Source organism: Papaver somniferum, chromosome 5, assembly GCF_003573695.1.
Source record: "Papaver somniferum cultivar HN1 chromosome 5, ASM357369v1, whole genome shotgun sequence".
Taxonomy (NCBI): Eukaryota; Viridiplantae; Streptophyta; class Magnoliopsida; order Ranunculales; family Papaveraceae; genus Papaver; species Papaver somniferum.
Window position 1 is genome coordinate 19360447 of NC_039362.1, and position 26386 is coordinate 19386832.

Below are 26386 nucleotides of genomic sequence, written 5' to 3' on the forward strand. Positions count from 1 at the left end.
TGGACTTGTTTTTTAGATCCAAAATGTTATTCACGACCCCTAGGTTTATACTCCCTCGGTTTCTCGAAAGTGTTACTTCCACTTTTTCAGTTTGGCCCAATTTTAGGCTAAAATGAAAAAATAAAAGTGTAAGGTAGTAAAATATATGTATAACATGCACACCCGACGCACTTGTTTCCATTTGTTCCGTAATTTGTTTATTTGACGTGTTGTAGTTAACGGTTTCAAAGTCTACACTCGGTTAATGATCAATGCCAATCGGTGAAAACTCATTTCAAGCTAATCTACAAAAAGTAACCCTTAATAATTTTTCAAACATAATTATCCTTTTACATCAAGAACAGAAAGACTTCTTTATATACAACATTTTTCGTGTACGTTCCTTTCTTCTTTGCAACAACGCCTTTAATCACTAATACTTTCGTGTTGCTATTTGAGACTCCTCTCGAGAGAGCAACGTACAGTTGACCATTGCTAAACACATGTTCAGGGGAAAAAAATACATGTATTTTTGATTGTTTGCCCTTGCGCTTTGTTGACTGTAAAAGAGAAACACAAACAAATCAAATATTTTTTACGTTTAAACTTATATGGGAGCTTCAGATTCTCAGGTGGCTCCAGTGGCATCCTGTGAATGAAGACTCGTATATCTGTGGAATTCCCATTAATAATTACACCATATACATATTTCAGGAATAACTCTTTGATTATTAACCTGGTACCGTTACATAAACCATTTTTTGCATCAACATTCCGCAACAATATGTGCACAGATCTTCAATTTCAAAATGTGTGATGGTAAACCCTCTGAAGCAATGTTGTTCAAGTATTCTTGCTGGTAAAGACCATGAGTATCGTCGTCCACATAATCAAATGAGTGTAATATAACATCTTTTCCAGGAAAGATGCCAAGTACCCGGTCATTAAGCTTCTCGACGTACTCGTTCAATGGTGTGATCAGTGCCTTGTTAACTATGTAGTCTCTATCTCTTGCATTCTCCACCAAGTTTGTAAATGTTACATCTATAAGCTGAGACAATGAATCGTCACTAACCCACAATATGACCATCTCTTCTGGAACCTTTATCATCTCATTAGCAACGCAAGGTTCATCCCCGTCACCAACACGGATCAAAAACTCAGAATAAGATGCATCCTCGGTTGCACACATATTTTTCTTCAGATGTAAACATGTACATTTTCCCACAAATGTGATTAATGTCATTTTGAATTATTTTCTTAAAAGCTAATTATCAGAGTTTAAGAAATATTAAGTCTTAATTATCACATATCAATATAGAATACCTGCTAAAACATGCACCGACTGTCTGTCCCCTTGTACTTCTTGGAATCAGTGGTAGTATCTGGCGGAAATCACCTCCCATGATCAGAATCTTTCCACCAAATGGTTTAGAAATATTTGATGTCTCTCATCACCCGGTCAAATGTTTCCAAAGAGTGGTGATGCGTCATTGTAGCTTCATCCCACATAAAGACTGTGCATGTCTCAAAAGTTCAGCTTCTTCAGATTGTTTTATCGTACGACATATTGAAGTTGATGTCGGTGTCATTGGAAGCTGAAACTTTGAGTGTGTTGTTCTCCCACCAGGTATCATAGTAGCAGCAATTCCAGACGTCGATATTACTATCACAATACCATCATTTTTTCTGACAGTCGCCAAAATAGCACGATACAAAAATATCTTTCAAGAACCTCCAGGACCGTCTATAAGTAAGACCTTGATTTCCTTTCTCTCAATTGCTCTCATGATTGTATCGTAGGACCTATATTGGTCTTTATTCAACTTGTTGATAGAAGATAAGTCTTCCTCGGATATAGGAATCGAAAACTCTTTTTGAATCAGACTTGAAATCTCAAAGTCCTCACCCTATGCGCCTAAATTAGGTGGAAGATCATACATGGATATATCTTCGTCGTGGAGATTAAGATCAAATTTAACTCATGAAGAAGACGATCTGATAAGAATGTGGAGCTTGTATTACTTGAACTCGAGTAATCCTCGACCATGCTGTTTAAAAATTCATCCCATAATTCTCTCACGCCCGTCGGATTACAAATGTCCAAGATAGAGGAAAATTGTCTTCTCAGAGCAGACGGCATCTTAATTGTTGTTGCTTCAGCCAAAGACGCTCTCGCACGCTGATCATTTTCTAAGAGTCCCATATTTTCGGTAGCTCTCTTGAATGTTCGACATCTCTCTCCATAAAAAATTAATAGATCATCAAAAGAAGTCGGACCTTTAACGTGGTTCAGAATGTGCCTTAAGAACCACACCTCTCCTGCACATGAACTCAGGTTCGTTTGCAAACTCAGTTTGCGAACTAAAGTCCCTGGAACTTTAATGAAATAAGTTATGCGAACGTGTTTTGAAAACTGTGGCATTATGTTCATGAATTGGTTCTTGTATAATTAATTTGTACATCTACAAACCAACCGAATATGTTTCAAATTGTTCGTGGATATTTCTATGATATAGTGAACATTTGAACAACTCTCGTAAAGCACATTTAGATTCATTTGATTATCTATCATGATTAAGTGATCATCATATTTGATCTATAAGTGTTAGATGAATATGGCTAAACTATAAGTGTTCATATGGATAACTTCGGTTAACTGTTATTGAGCCAACGATTATACACGTTTAGGTACGGTTCATCCATATCCAAATATAAGCATATTTCATTTGTGTGTATCAAGTTAATATCATCTAACGATAGAGATTGATTACTTATTTTCTAAGAAGACTTAGCTTGAATCTTAAATCAGGAGTTCATCTAACGGTGAATATCAATTGGTTTGTTACTAAGCTATCTTAGATTTGATTGTAATCAACCTGATTTGAAATACTATATAAGGGAAAACTCTAGCATCTAAGAAACCTATTCTTGACACTCTCGTGTGTCCTAGTTGCAAACTAGAGTCGATTATCCATTAACCTAGGTTTTCCAAAACCATTATTAGGTTAACGACTTGAAGAATTCATTTGGGATTCGTGAAGCCAGATCCAACTGTTTTCTCTGTGTTTGCGTATTCTGATCTTACTTTTTTTTATCGTATTGAGTTTAATCTTATCTAAGATTTTCTCGAGATTTATCTCCGATAGGTAAGATATAAAAATTAATCACAAAAGTTATTCGTCTCAGACTCTTGTGACTCCGCAATAACTTTTTATGTTAATCAGTTAGGTTATTGTGAGGTGACTAATATTTCTAGGATGCTCTTCGGGAGTATAAGACCAAATTATTAGTTGAGTTTCCTGTACATCTTGATCTTTATCTTAAGACGGAAACAACAACAAAAATATACTTATCTGTAGGAGACAGATTTGGTTATAAGTCTTCGAATTTCTATCGTAACAACTCTTAGTTGTGGGTGAGATTATCTAAAAGAATCAAGTGCGCATAGTCCTGTTGGGATTCAAGAGGCTTAAGGAACACGATTGTACCTTAATCAGTGTGATACTTGGTTAGGGCTCAACTACATTCCAGTCCGAAGTTAACTTGTAGTAGGCTAGAGTCTGTAGCGGCTTAATACAATGTGGTGTTCAAATCTGGACTAGCTCTCGGGTTTTTTCTGCATTTGCGGTTTCCTCGTTAACAAAATTTCTGGTGTCTGTGTTATTTCTTTTCCGTATTATATTTGTTTATATAATTGAAATATAACAGGTTGTGTGTATTTCAATCATAGTTGATAAATCTGACCTTGTTTATTGGATAAGACTTGATTGACACTCGGACATTGGTCTTTTGTACCATCCGAGTTATTCTCATAATAATCAGTCTCACGGATTTCTATCTAGTTGATTTAGTGATTGTATTTAGAAAGAGATAAAGTTCTTTGATATATTTCTTGATTGAGTCTCATTTTTAAGTTGGTGCTCTTGGAATTATATAAGAGTTTAATCCATACAGATTGCCGAACGAAATGTTGGGTGTGGTTGTTATACCCCCGTGTTTTCAACAAAGTCTGAGACGAAGAACTTTGTGATTTCTGTCAATCTTACCTGATCGGAGTGGGACTCAACAATCAGTAACAAGATCAGGTTACACGAACCATCAATATAAATATAGTTAGATATGGCTTCACGAATCCCTAAGCGAAGTCTTTTTAGTCTCTAAACTTAAAAAGGTTAAAGGAGAGGACGACTCTAGTTTACAGCTAGGACACACAAGAAGAGTGTCAAGGATTCAAACATTCAACTATAAATCATTCTCTTGAAATGTCTCATAAGGCTATTTCTCTTTTTTGTAAAGCCAAACTTGAGATTGTTGTAAATAAGGTATGTGGTATTTAAAAAAAATAAAATGAAAATGGTAAAAAGGAACGAGATGTGCAAGTTTTAGAATTTAATCCAGGAAAATGTCCTCCTAAAAGGAAAAGAAAAGATCAAATTTTGAAAGTTAACAACCGAAGATATATAAAAAAAAGGAAAAACAGTTCATGAACGCGTTGAATGGAAGATGCGTCAAATGAAGAAAACCAGGAGGCCAAAGATTGTAATGGATTTTTATTGATGTCAATATTAAGTTCTTATTATTGTCTAAGTTTATATCTTGTAAAATAAGTGACAACAATATTAATTAATAAAATATTTAGACCTTAAGTTAAACTTCTATTTTATATTAAGCGATACTTATTACATTTAAACTTGCATATAAAGTAACTTGATTTCATGACGACTACAATGACATCAAACTATATCAAATCCATGGAAATAAATTTATAGAGTTCATAACATTCAAATTGTTTAAACTCTCTTCCGTTTTCTTTAATAAACTGGGTTGAACCATGGTTTTCTGAAAAATAGATAAACAACAAGTTAATATGATTTTAGTTAAACTACGATGCAGTTGTTCAATGAGGACTATGATGCAGTTACTCACCAGTTTTTCGTTGGACAATCTAGAATTATCACGGTGAATCATCCACAAAACTTTTGTATAACGTCTGACATCCTTATTGATGAATAAAAATCTTAGTTTAAGGATCTTGTTGTTTCTTAAATGTTCATTTTGCAACGCTACAAATATTTGACACACCCTTTTCAAGAAATAGTTATTGGTCATATTTCTCGTTACAATATGTAGCCAACATCGAATAAGAGTAACATCTTCTTCCATAGTAAATAAAGGAGAGCCCTTCGGGCGCAGTACATATGTGACTGAGATGAACCATTTTTAAGGATGTGAAAACAAGCTTCACAAAGAAAATGTTAGCCATGAGTTTCCTGCAATTCTTCTAGAGCTATTTGGATCATGAAAAGGCGAGGGTACCCAAATATACCTCAAGCTAAAACTTTTCCTACTTATAAGTCCTTTCTCCGAAAGTGATTTTCTATGGACTAAGTCGAGACAATGCAACTGATCGGTTCACACTTCGTGTGATCGTTTATGGATACGAGATGAGACAATACAACAACGAAGTATGTTTACTTGATAAAAGGTTTGAACTTAACCAAACACAATAGGATTGTTATCAAGTAAATAGGAATTAACGTTTGTGTAATTTACTTTCAATTATAATAACAACAATTATAATTGCGGAAAATGAAAGTAAATGACACAGTAAGGTTTTGTTAACGAGGAAACCGCAAATGCAGAAAAACCTCGGGACCTTGTCCAAAATTGAATACTCTCAGGATTAAGCCGCTACAAAAAATTAAACCAACTTCGTATAGTTGAGACCAAGCAACTAAACCTATAGTTCACCTAGTTCCGTATGTATTCCCACGCCTCCAACTTATGAATAAGTCACGTACTTGGAACAATTCCTTTGGTTCGTATTCCAAATAGTAAAGGAACAAAAAATCTGTTTGGTAACAACTCTCTTCAACCAAGTGATATGAGTTTGAAAAAGGCTCTTCTGTTTATCTCAATAAACTCCTTTGTTAGTTTCTTAGATCTATCTTATTCTCAACTACCGAAGTAATTGTTAAGATTTTGCAATCAATACTTCTAATCACAAAGAATTGTATTGATGCCGATCTACACAACTAATCAATCCAATCTACCACAAGGATAAACCCATTATAGCTGGATCCTCTTATACCGAAACCAGTATTGTGCACACCAAAGATTATGAACCCAAAATCAGAAATCTTCAATATCTTCTTTGTCTTCAAATCTTCTTAGATCTTCAATAAACACCTGCACACAACAACTTGGATCTCTTGTGATCAATCACGCACAGAACGGAGTCTGTTAACAATGGATTATCATAAGATCGTCTTTAGAACTACAAACAGTCTAAAGATCCCTGTCGAAACTTCGATCTAGTTTGAGTGAATCTTATATCAGAAGAGAATATTCTCAAGCATAAACAAACTAGGTGCAATCAAAGTTCAACCACCGTTAGTAAATCAAATCAATCAGAAACAAAAGATAAACCGCAATTATCTAGTTTCCCACCAACGGTACTAATAGAGCTTCTCAATCCCAAAGAAGACTTTAAACTGAGCGGTCGTAAGAGATTTCGCCTAATTAGGTTACTCTCCTCTCCGAATAGGCGGCTTCACTAGTAACAAAACAACCGAGGAAGTTTGCTGTCACGAAGGATTAGTTTGCTAGAAATGCAAACTTCAAGTATTTATAGACAAGGAAGTTTGGACACCAAGGAATTTCTAAAAGCGAAAATATTCTCAAGATATGCAATATATTCCAAATTCGGTTTCCATAATTCTTGGAAATGCTCTGTCCAAAATAATGACCGAAAATCTCTTTGGAGAATCTTCAACTAGTAAATGCACATTACTAATTCTCATTTTGCTAAAATAAAATTAAAAAAACCTTAAATAAAAGATTCTTAACTTATTTATCTTTCAATCCTGGGATTTTCTTCCTTTAGCTATTAAGGAATAACTTTGAACAATAAAAGATAAACATTACTTTACGTGTTCAAAGTATGTTGACATCCTTACTTTGTAAGTCCTCTTTCATACTTACAACCTTGAAACCGACTTGCCACACTTCCAAACAAGTTTAGAATTGGTTCATCTGACTTTAAAGAACTATGTGATTGATCAAGAACACTCAATCACAAATCATGGGTTTAACGGTTCTACCAAAACAAGTTTCGGTTCTACCTCCATGTGAGTACTGTGCATAGTCACACTAGCTTTCCAAAATTCGGTTGACTAGGTACTAGGATCGGTTCCCCACATATATATGGTATCTAACTTATATGTGTTGCACATATCCATAGGATCGGTTCCCCTTTGCCTAAAAATGTGCTGCACGTGTCCATATAATCGGTTCCCCTTTCTGCTAAAAACTTGATGCACCTCATGCAAGGATCGATTCCCCTTTGTGATGTGTTGCACCTCTTACTAGGATCGGTTCCCCTTTACCCAGAGTCGGTCATACACAAATCACAAACTCGATCATACCATCTCAGGTGATTACTTAAGATCGGTTTCACTAATAAAAATCATACCAATACATAAGTCAGGCATTTGTGAATAGTTTTACCAAGAACATAAACAAGTCATGAGCGGTTATACTAAATCACACATATTGGTTGTTCACAAGATATGCAATGAATTACAATACTAATAACGCCTGGCGATTTCCTTTTCGATTCATAAACAAGTTTATGAACTTACTTCCTTAAAACACATGTAAAACATTGTTTCCTAGGATGAAATCCTCACCTCATACCCATACATAATCACAATATCATTCAAACGATTATGTCGATGTCTTATCTACAAAGTTTAATGGTTTGGCAATAAACCTCGTATTGTATTCCTTAATATATGTCTATCTAGAGTGTTCATGCTTTGCAGTTTTGTTTTCAATATGCACGACTTGAAAGATACTTTAGGGAATGAAACAGTTCAATTCAAATATCACTAACCTCAAGTGGAAGGATGATGTTGTCGTTGTAGCTTCTTACTTCTTCACTTCTTCAAGTCTTCGCAGTACTTGTAATGTCTCATATCCTAATACTTTCAAGCTAACCTATACGAAGTTGACTCTAGTACATAATCATGCGACTCTTAAACTGAGTTTTGATTCACTAAAATATGACAACCAAACTTGACATACCAACACTTGGTGGGTTCAACCGAGCTATGCTCTAACGGATCACTTCTGCTTCAGTTACACCGTTAAATTTTTTTCGATCAACTTACCACACCTTAGCAAGGAATCACTTGACTGCATGATCAATTGATTGAAAACGAGCACACAATACACGAGCATCTCGATTTCTAGAGTTCCCTGTTTCTAAAACGAATAGTGTGAAAATGTTTTTCCAAATAGACATATGCGACATGGCTTGATCACACATAACATTTTCTATAGTATGGAAAACGTAGGATTTACAGATAGTTAAATCTTCTTCTTGAGTAAATTTAGGACCACAGATCTAGCAAACATTTTTTTGGGATTTTTGTTACGAAAGTTTGAGAATGAAAGATTAAGATAGAGAAGGTGTGTTTTTGGAGCTGAAATCGTTTGAATTTTATAGGGAGTGGAATAAAAGATGTTGGACGAGACTAGTCGTTGCCGACTCAACCAAGGCAGATCGGCTCAAGTTGAGACGAGATAACGGCTTTATCATAATTGTCATATTTTTTCTTATATAAATCATACATTGCAACCAATAAATTCCAAACACAACCACAAACATTCTCAACCAACACCATGTTTTCTGAAAGCAAAGGAATACAAATTATATGTGTAGAAGCAAAAGAGGTTTGTCCATTATTTTTCATGGATGATCATAACATGAAGCAATGCCGTTAGATGTATTCTAAGTGTCCACAAGTAGGTTTTTCAGCTAACATAATGGTCATTAAATCACAACCAGAAAAGCTCAGGTATTTGCAATGTCAAGATCCTAACTGTCGCGAAGGACCACGAATGTTAGTTGATGTTATGAAGGATCAAGAAGATGAAAAGGTAGCAATATCGTGTAAAAACCTGAAACTTAAATCTAGGTTGAAGAAGCCACAACACGAGAACTTCGGAGAAGCAACATCGTGAAAAAACTTGAAACTTAAAGTTGGGTTGAAGAAGCCAAGGCAAGACCACTACGCAGAAGTAGAGTTTATAAAACACATGATTAGTGAATGCTCAAGCGTCGGTTGATAATATTTTATGCATTTGCACACTTCATTAGAGAAGACACATTTGGAAAACACTTCTGGAATTGTCCATCGTGTTTTAAGTTTGAGTGAGCTGATTAAGTATGTGAATTGATTCGACATCGTTATTTTGTTAGGTGCTTAATTAATGGAAATGTCTTTGTATTTGCACCATTCATGTACTAGCATAACCAATTTGAACAATTTTTTGGAATCAAAGTACATTAGATTAAAGGGTCCTGTTACAGGGGTACAATCGAAATTTAGCTACATACTGAAATCAGTCGCCAAAATAATAATCCCTCGACTTTCTCACTGTGATTTACATTCCAGTATTCCACTGATACCCTCTGACTTTCCATTCATGAATAATAAATGGAGTAAATGACCACGAATTTCTCTCCTTATCTCACTCTATTTTTTCCTTATTTCTTCTCTACTTTTATTGCAAATAAATCTCCAATGTTAACGTTTCCTAAACAAAATTACATAATTTAGATTTGTGATGAATCTTCGATTGTTCCATCAATAGCTCTCGCGAGAAGCTCAAGAGATACATAGTTTTTGTTTTCTTTTGGTCTATTTTCAACTTCTCTAATCTTCATACCCAATTTTGAATCTCAGATCACAATAAAGGGGAAAGAGGTTATCTACTATGAAAAATAATGATTTTTTAATTTTCCTTAGGGTTTTATCAAACCAGAAGATGCTTTTTTAATTTTTCCTTAGGTTTATCAACTATGATTGGGTGATTGTAATCTTAAAATTAGTTAACGTCCTGTTATTAATTTTGATATGAGGTAAACGTACGGGTGGAATTTAATTATGAAAACAAATTCCAACTTCCATTAGTCTCTGCAAACAAAGAAGAAAGGAAGAAAAGGATATAAGAAAAGATTGAATCAGGGCCGTACAGATCTTAAAGTAGGGTCTACGAGAATAATACGAATAAATAAAAAGGAAAGAAAAACGACTTTCTCTCTCATCGCGATTCCATGGCGAATTACTCTTTCTCTGGCCAGGAAATTTAAGGCTGCTTAGGGGAGAAGCAGATTACGAGCATGGCGATTTAGATCAGGGAATTTGATTTAGGCACAAAGGCTGTTAACTGAGGCAAGATTTTCTTCCATTTCCCCCCCTTTTTTCCTTTGTTTAGGAATGTCCTGTCTAGTTCGTATTAGGCTTTTCTTCTGAATTTTTTTGAGGTTTTAATGTTAATTCGTGCTCCTCTGTTACTTGATTAAGGTTCCCTTTTACTAATTTAGGGATTTAGGGTTTGTTTGATCGGCGCGCGATTGGCGATCTTTTTTAGATTTGTAGATGAAATGCAATTATATTTTGCATGTTAATGTGAGTTTATAGGTTTAAATGGGTTAATTTTGATTGTGTAATTTCTGTTGAAATTGTGGTATTGATCTAAAAAGGATAGTCTGAGTTCTTCAGATTAGTGCTATGCAATTTACTTTAGAAAGTTGGTTTACATTCCTTTGCAAGCCTTGGTCTTGATTGACGCCTAGTACTCTCCAATTTCATTTTCGTTAATCTCTTCTTTGTGCCCTGATGTGTTTTTTATAACCATGCGTCGTTTACTGATTTAGGTTAGAATGTTTATTTAGCATTTCAAATGTTCATTTTTTAGGATCTTGTTTATCTTTATATAGTTAACCATTTGTAGGAATTTTTAAAGTCTTATCTTAATTTTGGGTGGCTTTGCCTTAAAGGATTTTTAATTAGTGTTCATTAACTAGGATTTCTTTTGTCTCTAGTTATATTCATTTTGTGGTTCTTTTTTATTTTTATTGTTGTTCAATTTGTCCTTAAAATTAGTCTTCTTGTTGAAAATAGTTTTAATCCCAATCTTATTAGCTCCTCCATTATATGTGCCGATTATGAAGAATTGATACCATCAATCCCACTCCCATACTCCTCTGGTCTGACTAACCCCTAGATAAGTCTTCTCAAACTACGTTGGTCTTATCAAATCAATTTAATTTATTTTACAGCTTCTTTATATTGTTTAGTTTGGTTTAAAACCTTTAAATTTCTCTTTCTTTCTAAAGTGCTTTCAAAATAGTTTTTTGCTTTCCTTCCTTTCAATGTTTCTGCTGTGAATTCAAAAAAAAATACTTTTGACTATCTACCTTTTTCCTTGTTAGCATCAGAAACCTTTCACTTGATTTTCTCACTTTACAGGCCTTTTCCTCCATGAAAGCCCATTAAAACCTTATTCACTCTTTCCCTCTCAATCTCTCATTTAACCTCCTACATCAAAGCCCACTCAAACCAATTTATCTATTCCTCGTTATGAATATTCTAGCCTGGAACTGTCAAGACATAAACCTCCAACCCTCAATTCAACATTTGAAAGGATTAGTCTCTCTTCACAAACCTAAAATATTGTTTCTCTCTGAAACATTAGCTAATGACCAACACATGATGAGATTATCGCAAACCCTCCAATTCAATAATTACTTCTCGGTCCCAAAAATTGGAAGGCGAGGCGGACTATGTATAATGTGGAATGATAACCTAAATATCCAAATTTTATTCCACTCTTAAGATTATATTCACACAAAAGTTACACCACCCCCTCCAGAGCAACCGTGGTTCTGCACGGGTATCTATGGGCCGTCGCATCCAGATACAAGGAAAAATCTGTGGCAGGAATTCCCAACAATCTTTAGCAACATCAATCCCTTCATTCCTTGGCTATTACTAGGAGACTTCAACGACGTCCTAGATCAATTGAAAAAAAAAAAGAGGAAGGCAAGTGACATATGCTCAATCTCAACCGCTACTCAGTCTCATGGATCAAATGGGTTTTATAGATCTGGGATTCCGCGGAGACCCTTACATACCTGGACGAACAACCAAATGGGGCAGGATAACATTCTAGAAAGATTAGATAGAGCTTTAGCAACCCAACTTTGGCGAACGGCAAATCCACATGCGGCAATTACTCATCTTCCAAGAATAACTTCCGATCACGCCCCAATTCTGCTACAAAGTAAAGCAGTGGATTGGCAAGGAACAAAAAACTACAAATTTGAACACTTATGGCTCTCTCATCCCCAACTCAAGCAGGTAGTCGAATCAGCATGGGAGCAACAACAAGATAGTGAACCTACCCTCGACCTCCAACTAAAACTCATAACAACCGGACAAACCCTCTTAGAGTGGAACAGACAAACCTTCGGCCACCTACCAAATATGATCAAGAAATCAACAACCAAGATAAAGCACGTACAACATCAATGTGCAACCCAATCGGGTTCTGACCTGGAATTCTGGCTACATCAAGAAAAACAGCTTAGAATAGATCATGTAGAACTCTTACAATGCCATGCGACATATTGGCAACAAAGATCTAGAATTAAATGGTTACAACCAGGGGTCAACACAACCTTCTTCCATATCAAAGCTACCATCCACAGAGATGGTAACAATATACAACAATTACAAGATCTACAAAACAACTGGATTAGCAAGAAAGAAGACGTTGTTCAACTCATTCTAGATCACTACACTCAGCAATATACGGCCCCACCTACAATGATTGACGAAGACCTTTTTACAAATATCAGACCAAGATTAACTCCCAGACAATCAGACCTACTCACAAAGGAAGTAACTACAACGGAAATCAAAGAAGCACTCTTCTCCATAAATTCAGAAAGTGCTCCAGGTCCAGATGGCTACACAAGTAAGTTTTTCAAAGTTTTTTGGGAAACCACTCAACACCAATTGATAGCAATGGTTAGAAGTTTTTTTAATAACCTAAATATTCACCCACTCATGAATCACACAAACATAACGCTAATACCTAAAATCGACCATCCATCAAAACCTTCTCAGTTCAGACCCATAACACTCTGTAACGTCACTTATAAAATCATTTCAAAAATTCTAGTCAACAGAATTAGACCACTTCTCCCATTCTTAATAAGCCCTTACCAAAGTGCTTTTGTCCCACAAAGATCAATACATGATAACATAGCGATTGCTGGAGAACTCTTTCATCATATCAAAACCTCTAAACTAACCAAAGATCCAAAAATAACTCTCAAACTTGATATCTAGAAAGCCTATGATAGCTTAGACTGGGGATTCATTAAAACCTCACTCACAAAACTTGGATTTCCATCAACCTTTATAGACTACATTATGCTATGCGTCACAACAGTTATATACTCAATCAACATCAATGGTACTCCCCATGGCTACATCACCCCAACTAGAAGTATTAGATAAGGAGACCCATTATCTTTCTATATTTTTATTATATCCGCTGAAATCCTTTTTACAAATCTAGGAAATCTACAAAACCAAAAGTCAATTCGGGGTTTCAATATATCAAAAAAAAGCACCACCCATTATTCATTTAATGTATGCGGATGAATTACTAATTACATATAAAGCTTCCAATCAGAGTAACCAACACCTTAAAACCCTTATGCACTCTTATAGCACATCTGCGGGGCAGATAATTAATACTTCTAAATCAGTAATCATCCATCACCCAAATCTAGACCCGACCAAAGTAAACGAAATTCAACAATTCTTTAATATGCCGGCTACTTCAAAACCTCCAATATATCTAGGAGTTCAATTCAAACAAGGAAGGGCATCCAACCAAACCTTCGCCTCCCCTACTACAAAGATTAGCCCGAAAAGCCAAAGGTTGGATGACAAAATGCTCAACTCCAACCGAAAGACTCACTCTCATCAAAACCTCCCTAATTCCCACCTCAAACTACATTATGCAAACACAAAATCTACCCAACAATATTCATAAACAAATAGATTTTATCACCAGAAATTTTTTCTGGGGACATGATTCAACCATTAAAAAACTTCACCCTATAGGATGGGATAAAGTAACAAAACCAATATCCGAAGGAGGATTAGGAATAAGGAAGAGCAATGATCATAACAAAACACTTCTCATGAATAGAATCTGGAATCTTCATGAAAAACCTAACTCTATATGCGGAAGTCTCTTCGGTGCAAAATATCTCAACCAACAACCAATTCTACATGGCATTAACTCTATGCCTTCCTCATCCAGTCCTCAATGGAGACAACTAGCAGCAATTGTCCCTACTATGCAACACTTGATATTCCATCGCATTGGAAATGGATTATCAACACCGATAGAAGCCAATTGGATTCCACACTCAACAAACTTGGACCAATCACAATGCTATCCAATCTGAATCGTAGCAGATATCATAGATCCATTTTCCCACACTTGGAATCACGAAAAATTAAGCTCCCTTCCCAATACCATAACCCCAAAAATCATGAACATCCACCTTCCCCAAAATTCCCCTCAGGACAAAATTATCTGGCCACACTCAAAATCTGGAAACTACACCACCTCATCGGGATATAAATGTCTAACCCATGATCACCAAACCCACGCTCCTCTACCACCCACCAAATTCCTATGGACTTTACCATGTCCACCAAAAATTCGGCTTTTCTTGTGGAAATCCATCAATGAAGGATTACCAACCTTCTCACTCTTACATCACTTCCATTTGACCAACTCAGACATATGTCCTAGATGTAACACTGATCCAGAATTATCAAGTCATCTTCTAATTCACTATCCAACGACAACTACCTCTTGGAACATCTTACTCACTCAACTACCAATTTCATCAAACTCCAATCCCCCACCCACTTTCACTATTACGCATCAGACAACCATTTCTGAAATCCTACAACAACCTGCATCAACTTCTGTAATCTCCTCTTTTTGTTTTCTATTCTGGACTTTATGGCTAGCTAGGAATAACCTAACATACCAACAAAAGCAAACAACTTCGGAAGAAATCCTAGCATGGGCGCAAAAACTACAACAAGGATTCTACGGGGCACTACACTCTGCACCACCAATCATACCAGGAGATGCACCGTTATATAACCATCCAACGAGAGACAAAAGAATATCAACAATATTGATAGGATAGTCTATCCCACACATCAATTGGATTAAGATTAATACAGATGGAGCATCAAGAGGTCACCCGAGATTTGCGGGGGCAGGATTCATATGCAGAGATTCTGACGCTCGAAGTTTAATGGCTGTAGTTTAACCCCTAGGAATCACGACTGCCTTAACTGCAGAAACTTGGGCGCTGCTATTAGCATCGAGAACAACAATAGAAAAACAATGGCCAAGGGTTCTCTTTGAAACCGATTCAGAAGACCTCATGCGATTCATCACTTCCTCTACCCCACCACCTTGGCACATATCAGGTATGATAGAGGAAATAAAATTCAAATTTCGACAAATCCCGCAGGCAGCTATTCAGCACAACTACAGGGAAGGAAATCAAGCGGCAGGCGGGCTAGCCAATCATGCAACAAATGGAAGTCAAACATGGAATTTATCAACTAAAATATGGGACCAGGCAATCCCATCTTTTATTAGTCAAATTCTATTTCATGATTCCGTGGGCACCACATACCCACGACAAATTGTATCCTAACTCCTCTTAATTAATAACATGCTTCAAAAAAAAATTAAAAAAAAAATTATACTTCTTTGCTTTAACTTCTCTAGGATTAAAAAAAATAATTAAAGGGTAACAATGGAACTAACCATCCTTGAAAAAGACAAATCAGATTCCCAATAAATTTCCAAATACCAAAACACAATTACGCCATCCAAAGTAAACAAATATTATTTTATTTTTTCTTAACATATATCCTTTTATACGGGTTAACAAAAGTCTAGATTAAATAAAATTACATTAAATGCAAGTACAAATAAATCATAAAAGCGATGTAATCAACATCCTCATTCGTGAAGCGACTGGTAGAGCATCTAGAAGGCAAAAGCCATTGAACCTGTGAAGTTCTCTAAGGATGTTGAAACTAGCTAAAAACGGAGAAGGTCTTCCTTTAGTTTCCTGCCATATCGTTGCAGTTCTTTGGATTACTTCAGCTTCGGTTTCATTGTTAATCCTATATCGGTTAATCTGCATTAGCATACCAAGATATTGGTTAACAACACGACAAATTGATTGAAAACGAGCACACGGTCCATTGACATCACAGCTTCTCAGATTCCCCGTTTCTGCATCAAACATTGCAAAAACTTGTTTCCAAAAAGTCGTTCACGAAAAATTTGTAACATCGTGGATATTTTCTCTTGTTTGAAAAACATAAGTTGTGCAAATTGCTAAATATTCTTCCTGATTAAAATTAGGACCACAATCTCTGATAGTTATTTTTTATTTTTGAATTTTTTGGAAAGATTTTGAAAATGAAAGTGAAATTATAAGAAGTTGCGGGGCAGAAGGTGAAGAAAGTATGGTTTCGGAGTTGAAAATGACTATATTTATAGGGAATGAAATCAAAGCTGTTAGATGAAAATACTCGTCGACGACTCAATCAAGGACGGTAGTCTCATTGTGAGACAAGACTCGTCTTTACTTGCATCGAGTCTCGGCTCAGTATCAACCGAACGTCCTAAATTAATGTGCTCGTCTCAGACTCAGCCGATCATCTCAAACTGACACCATGTTTGTTTACTCCTGACTCATCTGAGTCGTCTGCATCTGAATCATCTGAATCTGAGTGAAATCACCTGACCCATCTGGATCTGAGTCGATATGTTTGTTTTGAGTCAGATCTGACTCATCTGACTCAGAAATAAGTGAGTCAGTGGTTTGGTCCCATGAGTCAGGGGTATTTTGTTACCTGACTCAAATGAGTACGAGTCAGGGGTTATGTCTGAGTCAGAGGTCGAGTCAGATCTGACTCAAAATGGAAAACAAACGGTATGACTGCTGACGCGGTCCGAGTCAGGGGTTGACTCAGATTCAGACGCCGAGTCAGCTGCAAACAAACAAGTTCTGAGTCTCGATGGACAGACCCTCGAATTTAAGAAATTATCCACCCATATTACTTGTTTGCCGGTCCTACTGTGGATACATAATAGGCAAGTCTGGTACTTTGCTTCCCTTTGGAATTGCTCTAAGCCTCTAACCCTTACGCTTGATCTTAACAAAAATAAAATAAAATGATCCACACAAATCGTGTGTGCCTAACGGCCCTAACCCTATCCACTCAACAACCTTTACCATCTGTTGTCATTTAGGCCAATTTAGGTATTATCTTATAATTTCTTCACATGTGGGATGTCTCCATGACTCATGACGGAAGCATCGAATGTAGATGATGATGTGTTAAAGTTAAGACTGTCCAAGAGGACCAAAACTGTCCCAATCCCAGATGGTACAGCATGATCATGGCATGACGTGTGTATATATACATAATTTATGTACATGCATGTGCATCACTAGTTAGATGTACCAGAGAGACAAAGAGAAAGAGGTATTGGATTTGGAATCTTGTATTTGGGATTTTGTATTTTGGCTCTAAAGTGGTGGTGGTGAGCGTCATCATGCGTAGCAATAATTTTGACTTTTTGTTTGAATTCGGTCAAAGAAGGCCTTCCCATGTTGTCGGGATTGTGAAAAAATTAAGCAGAGTGTGTTTAAGGGGTTATTATACTGCTAATTAAGGCATGCTAGGTTGATTAATTAAGCACCCCCGACAAGACAAGCTTAGACTAATTAAGTAATTAAGACACAGAAACCGCAATTGAGGGTCTTTTTACGGTTTTGATAACATGTGCTTCGACAATTTAAAATCAAACTCAGAGTTTTATTCATTTGTAGTGGTCTGTTTTAGGATCAGATACCAGAAATAAAAGTGGTTCCGTTTCGAGGTAGAAGTCAAAAGCAACTATTTTACTTTACAAACTGTTAATTTTTCATTTTTGAAATTGTTCTGAAATTCTATATTTAAACTGATTTCTTGCATTTTGTAATTAATTTTTTTTTTTTTTTTTTTTTTTTTTTTCTGAATGTGCATCCAAACATGCTATGAACATGTATATTTACTTAAAAGTTCTTTTCCATATATAGTGTACTCAGATTTTGCAAGAAACGGATACGACGAGATACTGGCTGTTAACACACTGTCATGACCACATTCAAAGAACAAGGCCATGGATTACGTCCCTGGCAACGACAACTACACCGTCTTTCCTTAGTATTTGTAGCCTAGCTTGCTGCATAAAATTATTCAAGTGCATGGATGTGCAGTTTTTATTTCCCAATCAGGAAGGGAAGCCGTGTTTAGAGTTCCTAGAAAACACTAATCCTATATCATAAAATGAGACGAATATAAATACAGTTCTCGATGCCAGACGACTTATTCTAATTGGCCGGTGGGCGCTCAAACTGCAAAACAAACAACTAATATACATAATTAGTCAGTACAAAGACAAAGTAATCAAAGTAATCTGTTCTTACCGACTTTGTTACATGACCCAAGGTAAAAAAAAAGTTCCAGACAATTTTGAACCAAATCTTAAACATGTCAGGTGAATAAGGTAAAAATCTCGGCCCAGTTTTCTACTCTTTTACGCGGACATTAGGTGGGAAAGGAGAAACAAGGGCCAGAGAAAATCAACATCCGCATGGGGAACAATATAGTACAACTCAAAATTCATCAAACCAGAAAAACAAGACTTTTGTTAACTTATATACCAGTATACATGTTAATGTTTAATAAAGAGTTACTTTATTTCATTGGAAATTGTGTTTTTTTTTTTTTGTCTTATTCTACTAGAAAATTGGTTTTTCTTGCATGAAAAACAATAAATTCTTTTCCCAATGCAAACAATTATTGTTTTTAATGCAATAAAACAAACAAATCTTATTTCCAATACAAAAAGTAGTTATTTTAATGAAACTTAACATGTATACGGGTATACAAGTTAACAAGACCCAAAATACAGGGTATATAGTATGAAAGGTACTATGTTGTACTCCGTGTGTAGTAAACTACTAATTGTCCATACCTGAATTCATTATACTTACTTTTTCACTTTAATTTACCAGACAACACAAGTCTGTAAAAAAGAGCCTGTCTTATTATGTGTTTTCTCAAAACCTCTCTCACTTCACTTTCTTTTCCTACGCTTCTTTAAGCTTTACGTCTCTCTATAAATACCCTACCTTACCAAATGTTATCCCAAACTCATTTGCATCCCATAAATCTTCTTACACTTTGCTTATTCAATCCATCAGCTTCAAATTTTCTCCATTATCTAAATTCTTCTTATACCTTGTTGTAAAGATGCATTACCAACAGCAGAGGGCGGCCGAGACATGGGAGTCGTCGAGTTACATGGCGACGGCACCGTCTGCATTCGAGGTGATCGAAAGAGTTGCATCAGAAAATGCAGTGGTAATATTTAGTATGAGTAACTGTTGTATGTGTCATGCCATCAAGAGACTTTTATGTGGAATGGGTGTGAATCCAACGGTTTATGAACTCGACGGAGACTCCGTTACCGGGAAACAGATTGAGATTGCACTGATGAGACTGTTAAGTGCTAGTGGTTGTTCTTCTAATTCAGCTGTGCCGGTTGTGTTTATTGGTGGGAAGTTGATTGGTGCTATGGATAGAGTCATGGCTTCTCATATTAATGGGTCTCTTGTTCCTCTGCTCAAGGATGCTGGTGCCCTTTGGCTCTAGGACACGCGTACCCCTCCTAATGCGTTTGTTTTTTCTTTCATTTTTAACTTACTAGCTAGTAGATCATACAAAAGAGAGAGGAGTGGAGATTAACGATGTTTGGCTCCCCCGTTTTATTTGTACTTTTATTGAAATTTATCTTAAAAGAAAAATCTGTGTGCTTATTTTACTTCTCTTCCCGTTGATCCTTAAGATGACCAAAGTCTACTTAGTGACTGCGAACCTTTATTTTTGAACGGTAGAAAATTTGATGTTGAGGGGATTTGAACTCATGTCATTGACATCATCACACAATGACTTTACTACACTAACACAATTACTGTTAAACCACTAACTGCAAACTACTATGGAAAAGAAAAAGGCTCTAAATTGCAAGAGAAATGTGTGAAGAAAATTATGTATGCAGAGGAATGTTTTCTTTTTTTCCCTTTAAAGTCTTCATTCTGTTATTCTTTTCTTTTCTAAAAGTTGGTTTCATGAGTCGGGGGATTTTGGTTTCTTTGGTTTTCTTTTTCTTTTATGCAAATTCTGCTCATCAATGTGTTTTGTGTAAGAGAGTGTTAAAAGGAGATGGCATGTGAGTTGAGGTTATGGGGTTTGTGATCACTTTGTCACCACGACTGAAGTCTGAACCCCCAAATAATAATTGTGTGAGTTTGACTGGTAGTGCTCAAACATATTCATTTCAAACAAAAATTACTTCAACAAAAACATACACTTGGATCAGACCATATGATTCTGTGCCTTGTCAGCCTTTGCCCTTGACGGTTGCTATTAGGTCAACGGTACTTATATGGACTGAAAGAGGCAACTCGTTATCAAACGGTTTGATGATAATACCCTTTGTTCAGGTCATGGATGACGCTATGTTGTAAGCTCATCTAAGATACTGGCTTGCGGCAAGGTTGTACAAGTAAAACATTGTGCAACCTTTAAATCCGGTGCATATTTATTCTCCCATTCTTATTTATTCAGTCCTACATGTGTTCTCTTTCTTCTTTTCATCTGCCAAAATGTTAATTACAATATACATTCAGTCTCCTGATCCTCTCTCTCTCCTGAAATAGTGTTCTGTAAATTATAGCAGTCTGAAATCATTTCCACTTAAATCGGTGCTTTAGAAGCCACCACAAGCTCTATGTATCTCTTGTATTTTGCATGTTGCTTATTTTCTACTTATTGGTAATTTGTATTAAGCTTTAGTTTTATATAATTTAGGTTTTATTTTTCGAATTACAATCTTCTGGGATTACTTCTCTACTTTTTTTTCTTCTCCATATTTGGTTCTTGTGATTGATTGTGTAATGACATTCTTAAGTTTGGGTTTCGGTCTGATCAATATTTGCTTCAAGACCAGTGATAATTATCTTATACGAGTACAGGAGCTCTGACGTCTTCTCCGGCGAGTTCATTAGTTCACAGCTGATGATTCTTTCATGTTTCTCTCTGGAGTTAACTCACCCGCAACAACAACAACAATTTCTTCAGCAATCCAAGCAATGGAATCAAAGGCAGAAAAAAGAACAACATTAATCAAAAAAATGGAAACAAAGACAGAAATACCTAGATCATCTTCTACTTCATCAACTATGACAGATGTTGCCAAGTCTCCTAGTCCGATTTACCCCAATACATACCGCTAAAAACCAACTTCGATGATCTTTGTTACATTAGGAATTATTATTGTTGCAATTACTTAGATTTAAGTAGATATTGTTACTTTGAAAACATATCATGTTACTTAGTTGTGCATGATCTTGAAAATATTGGGTTGAATTTGATCAGTCACTGCTTTATGTAGCCATACATATTGATTTTGCTACAAAACCAATTTGGCCTTTGACGAGGCTTGGTCCTCTTGGAATTCTAAACTGGTTATTATGTTTAGGTAGGATGATTCAAGCATAATAACCAGTTTTCCAATTATTGATTGGAATTCTTATATGATGCTTCCGATTTTCAAAATAGGATTTATCAATATATTGTAAGAGGTTCACCTCTTTTTCGAAAAGGAAATAAAATATAAAGTTAATTCCGAAGCTCGATCCAAGATAAAGAACCATAAGAAAACAAAATAACCAGTAGAGGCCCTTGAATAGGCTGAGACCAGACCATGCTAACAGGAGTAGGGATAAATCATAACGATTAAAATTACTAAACTGAAAAGGCGAGGGTACCCAAATATACCTCAGGCTAAAACATTTCCTACCTATAAGTCCTTTCTCCAAAAGTGATTATCTATGGACTGAGTCAAGACAATACAACTAATCGGTTCACAGTTCGTGTGATTGTCTATGGATACGAGATCGAGACAATACAATAACGAAGTATGTTTACTTGATACAAAGGTTCGGACTTAACCAAACACAATAGGATTGCTTATCAAATAAATATGAATTAACGTTTGTGTAATTCACTTTAATTATAATAAAACAATTATAATGCGGAAAATAAAAGTAAATAACACAGCAAGATTTTGTTAACGAGGAAACCGCAAATGCAGAAAAACCCCGGGACCTAGTCCAAAATTGAATACTCTCAGGATTAAGCCGCTACACAAAATTACACCTAACTTCGTATAGTTGAGACCAAGTACCTAACTCTATAGTATACCTAGTTCCGTCTGTATTCCCACACCTCCGACCTATGAAAAAGTCACGTACTTGGAACAATCCCTTTGGTTCGTATTCCAAACAGTAAAGGAGCAAGAAATCTGTTTGGTAACAACTCTATTCAACCAAGTGATATGAGTCGGACAAAGGATCTTCCGTTTATCTCAACATAAACTCCTTCGCCGGGTCTAGATCTATCTTATGTTCAATCACCCAAAGTTAATCGGCTAAGATTAAGCCGACAACACCTTTAATCTTGAGAATCGTGTTGATGTCGATCTACTCAATTAATCAATCTAATCTACCACAAGGATAAACCGATTATTAATTGGATCCTCTTTTCCCAAACAAGTATTGTGCACACCAAAGATTATAAAACCCAAGTCAGATCTTCAATATCTTCTTTGTCTTCAAATCTTCTTAAATCTTCAATAAACACCTGCACACAATCACTTGAATCTCTTGTGGTCAATCACGCACAGAACGGAGTCTGTTAACAATGTATTATGACAAGATCGTCTTTAGAACTAACAACAGTCTAAAGATCCCTGTCGAGACTCTGAACTAGTTTGAGTGAATCTTATATCAGAAGAGAAGATTCTCAAGAATAAACAAACTAGGTGCAATCAGATTTCAACCACCGTTAGTCAATCAAATCAATCGAAAACAAAGATAAACCGCAATTATCTAGTTTCCCACCAACGGGTCATGCTAGAGCTTCTCAATCTCAAAGAAGACTTTAAAACGAGCGGCCGTAGAATTTCACCTAATTAGATTACTCTCCTCTCAGATAGGCGGCTACACCAGTAACAATGACAAAAGAGGAAGTCAAATGTTATGAAGGATTAGTTTGCTAGAAAGGCAAACTTCTTGTATTTATAGACAAGGAAGTTTGGACACCAAGGAATTTCCAAAACCGAAAATATTCTCAAGATATTCATAAATGCACAGATTCGGTTTTCATAATTCTTGGAAATGCTCTGTCCAAAAATATAATCGAAATCTCTCGGAAAATCTAATTAGTAAATGCACATTACTAATTCCATAATTTCCCTATCAAGATAAATTAATAACCTTAATTAAAAGATTCTTAACTTACTTATGTTTCGATCCTGGGATTTTCTTCCATTAGCCTTTTTAAGGAATATCTTTGAAAAATTATAGAAATAAACATTCTCAGCACGTGTTCAAAGTTTGTCGACATCTTTACTTTGTAAGTTCTCTTTCACACTTACAACCTTGAAACAGATTTTCCACACTTCCAAACAAGTTTAGAATTGGTTCATCTGACTTTCAAGAACTTTGTGATTGATCAAACCAACATTCAATCACAATCATGGGTTTACGGTTCTACCAAAACAAGTTTCGGTTCTACCTCCATGTGAGTACTACGCGTAGTCACACTAGCTTCCCAAAAGATTCGGTTGACTAGGTACTAGGATCGGTTCCCCACATATATATGGTATCTAACTTATATGTATTACACACGTTCACAGGATCGGTTCCCCTTTCTTCTGTAAACCTTGCTGCATGATAGACACATTTTTGTGTCTAATTTGTCCTCAATGTTCTGTATTGTTAGTACTCGATTTCGTACTTATTATGGTGTTTTATGTTTTTGTAGATGTTTTTGGAAAAATAAGCTCTTGCGGCGAAATTGGCTCGAAAAGTGATATTTTACACCCCCGAAATGTGTTAAAGGCACCCCAAGATAGAGACTAAAAACACCCCAGAAAAATTACTTAAGGCACCCCAAAGGACATGTGCTATTCGGACTCCAGCAACGGATAAAGGGCGACCACTGGATAAGGGGTGACCTTCTTCACAAATTCAAAAAAATATTTTGGCGGGAAAATATTTCTTTCCACAGGCAGATTTTTCGATCGGATTTTGGAGGAGTTTTTGTGCGATTCAATCGCTGAAACTTCATGGGTAGATGTGATATGTCATAGAAAAGCTGGTATGGGTGTTTGTTTCGATCAAATTTGGCTGGATAACTTGGTTTAATCCAAACAGTGAGTTGGAGGATAAACACAAACTTACACGAGTTTAAACGTGTATTGCTCGTGATTGGAAGACTTAATAAATATTCTGGAGCGTGAAGAAGGTATAAAAGGAAAGAAACACAGCTGAGAACGCGTGAAAATCATAAAACAGGGAAGAAAATCTTCCCGAAAATATTTTTTATCACCCGAGTAAAGAGAGGATTATCTCGAGTTATGGAGGAGATTTCTTGTGTTGTAGGTGTATAAAAAGGGTCTTGAGGTATCATAGAAAGGGTGTCGAGAGTCTGGGGGGCTGAGGAGAGCCAGAGAAGAAGAAATTCGAGTTTTCCCAAACTCGGTTTCTGCTGCTGCTGATGATGATGAACATGAAGAACACGAAGAACGGACCTGCAGAGACAGTCGTTTTTTAACAGTGTCAGCGACACAGAGGCGAGGGTCGCAGCACAGTGTTTACAACACTTTCTGTCTGTCGTTTTCTGTAACAACTGTTTTGTAACACTTATAACTGTTACAAACCCGGTTTTATTGTATTTCTCATATTCTCATCATTTGTAAATCATTTTTGAGCATCATTGAAATTCTTTGAGAGGTTTTCCAACATGATGAGCGGCTAATTCTCTCACAACCAAGTCAATGAGGAAGCTATTTACGCATGAATAATTGGTAATTATTTATTCTCTCTAATTTATAATTTATAATTCACTCAATCACTGCTTTTGCAGAGTTTTTAATTGTTTGCAAAAAATTTCTTCATTAGTTGTGATTCAATTAGATAGGTTATGCTTTGTTTAGATAATCTATGCTTAGGGGATACAATAATTTTTGAGAATTTTCCAGATTATTTGTGAATTAAGAAATAAGAGTTTTGAAAGATAATTAGAGTTTTGAAATATGTATCATTCAATTTTGTGTCATAGTGGAATCTAGTGTCTTGGTTACCTCTCGCCCACTTTGTTAATATTTTTGTATATAATTTTATTAAATCTTTAAATTTAATCTTCACAAGTCCGAGAGTTTGAACCTCATTACTATAACATCATTCAAAAATATTAATCACTGCACCCCATACAAGGATCGGTTCCCCTTGATGTACTTCACCCCTTACAAAGATCGTTTCCCCTTCACCCCTTACAAGGATCGGTTCTCCTTCACCCTTTACTAGGATCGGTTCCCTTCACCCCTTAAAAGGATCGGTTCCCTTTACCATGGCAGACATAATCCGATACATACCAAGGTGATTACTTAAGATTGGTTTTACTAATAAAAGTTATACAATACAAAAGTCAGGCCTTTGTGAATAGTCATACCAAGAACACAACAAGTTGTGAGCGGTTCTACTTTATCACACATATTGGTTGTTCATAAGATATGCAATGAATTACAAAACCAATAACACCTGGCAATTTCCTTTTCGGTTCACAAAACAAGTTTATGAACTTACTTCCTTAGAACACATGTAAACATTGTTCCCTAGGATGAAATCCTCACCTTATACCCATACATAATCACAATAGCATTTAAATGATTATGGCGATGCCTTATCTACAAAGTTTAATGGTTAAGCAATAAACTTCGTATTGTATTCCTTAATACTATGTCTATCTAGAGTTCAAATATGCTTCCCAGTTATGTTTTCAATATGCACGACTTGAAAGATACGTTAGGGAATGAAACAGTTCAAGTAAAATATCACTAACCTCAAGTGGAAGGATGATTGTTGTCGTTGTAGCTCCTTGATTCTTTACATATTCAAGACTTCACAATACTTGTAATGTGTCATATCCTAATACTTTCAAGCTAACCTATACGAAGTTTAACTCTAGTACATAATCAAGCGACTCTTAACATGAGTTTTGGTTCACTAAAATATGACAACCAAACTTGACATACCAACACTTGGTGGGTTCAACCGAGCAATGCTCTAACAATCTCCCCATTTGTCAATTTTAGTGACAAAACTATTACATCATATGGATAAACAAATTACAATAATTCATTACAATCCGCTTGATTCCCGATTCAACAGCACAGTAAAACTGCTTACATTCAATCCTTGGAAATATCGTTGTTGACATTATAATAACAA

The 26386-nt window shown here is 35.9% G+C and overlaps 1 protein-coding gene across 1 annotated transcript; it reads left to right on the forward strand.

Moving 5' to 3' along the window:
* Positions 1–19171: 19171 nt before the first annotated feature.
* Positions 19172–19851, forward strand: LOC113277308 (glutaredoxin-C5-like). Its single transcript, XM_026526435.1, has one exon. It carries the CDS (start codon positions 19281–19283, stop codon positions 19680–19682), a length of 402 nt encoding a protein of 133 aa, XP_026382220.1. The 5' UTR covers positions 19172–19280; the 3' UTR covers positions 19683–19851.
* Positions 19852–26386: the final 6535 nt, after the last annotated feature.

Excerpts from the sequence above, each read along its gene's own strand:
- LOC113277308 (XM_026526435.1), top strand. The coding sequence starts at position 19,281 with ATGCATTACCAACAGCAGAGGGCGGCCGAGACATGGGAGTCGTCGAGT.